The sequence below is a fragment of the Chenopodium album genome, chromosome 1, assembly GCF_948465745.1.
Source record: "Chenopodium album chromosome 1, dcCheAlbu1.1, whole genome shotgun sequence".
Taxonomy (NCBI): domain Eukaryota; kingdom Viridiplantae; phylum Streptophyta; class Magnoliopsida; order Caryophyllales; family Amaranthaceae; genus Chenopodium; species Chenopodium album.
Window position 1 is genome coordinate 77,392,959 of NC_137834.1, and position 2,155 is coordinate 77,395,113.

At 40.6% G+C, this 2,155-nt stretch overlaps 1 protein-coding gene across 1 annotated transcript; it reads right to left on the minus strand.

The window, feature by feature from the left end:
• Positions 1 to 1,158: 1,158 nt before the first annotated feature.
• Positions 1,159 to 1,752, minus strand: LOC145635802 (uncharacterized). Its single transcript, XM_081687164.1, has one exon. It carries the CDS (start codon positions 1,750 to 1,752, stop codon positions 1,159 to 1,161), a length of 594 nt encoding a protein of 197 aa, XP_081543290.1.
• Between the last annotated feature and the right edge of the window lie 403 nt (positions 1,753 to 2,155).

Sequence of the window (2,155 nt, forward strand, 5' to 3'; positions counted from 1 at the left end):
CTTTTGCTAAACCCAACTTCAGTTTTGTTTAAATTAATTTTCTAGCCCGAAGCTCTTTTATACTTGCTAATTATATTAGCTATCACAGAGCACTCTTGAGTATTAGCTCTAGCAAAAATAATACTGTCATCGGTAAAGAATAAACGGGATACACGAGGGGCATCTCTGCAAATCCTGGCACCATGGATAAGACCATCTCTAGCCGCCTTATTCAACAGACACGAAAAAGCGTTAGCACATAATAAAAATAAGTACGGGGAAATTGGATCACCTTGTCAGAGTCCCCTTGTCGGAGACACTAAACCCGAAATCTGCCCATTAATCTTAAACGCAAACTGAACACTTTGTAAGCAGCTCATAATTCTTCCAATCCAAGCCGTCGAAAATCCCATCTTGCACATAACATTTTCCAAAAACACCCACTCCACCCGGTCATAAGCCTTACTCATATCAAGCTTTAAAGAAATACTACCATCCTTCCCTTCACCACCACGTTTCATAGCATGAAAAATTTCGAATGCAACAAGAGCATTGTCAGAAATTAACCGACCCGGAATAAAAGCACTCTGATTAATAGAAATCACCTTATCCAAAGTACCCTTCAATTTATTAGCCACCGTTTTCGACACAATTTTATAAATCACATTGCAGCAACTATTGGGTCGGAATTCCGAAAGATGAGATGGGGACTCACACTTCGGAATAAGAACAATACAAGTATTACTAACATTCGATAAAATCACGTCACCCCTCCACCAGCCTTTCACAAAAGCTATAATATCAGGACCAACTATATGCCAGAATTTTTGGAAAAAAAGAGCATGCATACCGTCAGGGTCGGGAGCTTTGTTCGGGTGCATCTGGAAAAGAGCATATCTGATCTCCTCTGTAGTCGGCTCACAGTCAAGCATTGTGTTCATTTCATCCGAAACCACCCTTTTAATCCCCCCTAACGCATCCAGTCGGAGAGCTAGTAGCAAAAAGATTGGATAAGTAGGCCGAAATCAACCTTTCTAAGTCCACCCGCTTCTTAAACCACTCTCCGGCATCATCAAAAAGACCCTTTATTCTGTTCTGTGCTTTCCTCTGACTCGCTTTCTGATGAAAATATTTTGTGTTTTTATCCCCATCCCAAAGCTCATTAGCTCTAGCTCTATACTAATATGACTCCTCTAATCTATATAAAGCTTCTAGCTCCAAGGACAAAGAATTACACAACTCCAATTTAGTGCCATCCATCGTTCCAGATTTTAAGCCACGCAATTTCTCCTTACCTTCTTTTATTTTTTTCTTTACAGACCCAAAAGTGAGAGCAGCCCAAGATGCCAAGTTCTCCCCACAAAACGCCACTCTTCTATCCATATCGAGCCCTGCACTGTCATTCCACCTTTTAGCCAACACCTTCCCACATTCTTCACGAGAGAGCCATAGAGATTCAAATTTGAAGGCCGAACCCCCACTGTTCCTATCCCATTTCTTCTCGGTGGATAATATTATTTGAGCATGGTCAGAAATGGACTTGAATATTGACATGTTCCGGACCTCGAAATCAGGGAATAGAGTACACCACTCCTCATCTACCACAAATCTATCTAATCTTTCCCGCACATAAGTCTGAATCATATTACCCCGTTCCCAAGTATAGATGCTACCTTTAAAACCCAAGTCACGGAGAGCACAGTTGTTCATAGCCTCTCTAAAAGCATCCATATATAAGTCTATCACTTCTCGGAACTCCACCTTCCTACTCATTCATACTCATAATTTTATTGAAGTCACCGAACATAATACATGGCAAGGTACAATTAGCTTTCAAAGAGGACAGAAGGGACCAAGACATATGTTTATTGGCTTGTTCCGACCAACCATACACACCAATAGCTCTCCACATTGCACAATGATTATTATCCAAAATATCGACAGCAATGATGCACAGAATAGGAGACAACATTAACTCTAACATCCTTCCACCACATACCCATTCCCCCCGACTTCCTAATACTACTAATACAAACATCATCAACATAGCCACATTTATTTTTTATTTTATTAATACGTTTGCAATCAATCATAGTTTCCATAACAAACACAATATTCGGCCTATCCCTCCAACAATAATGGTCTTGGAGGGCCCTAACTGTCCACGGGTTTCCAA

Bases quoted from the DNA above. Each gene is read 5' to 3' on its own strand.
- LOC145635802 (XM_081687164.1), bottom strand. From the start codon at position 1,752: ATGAGTAGGAAGGTGGAGTTCCGAGAAGTGATAGACTTATATATGGAT.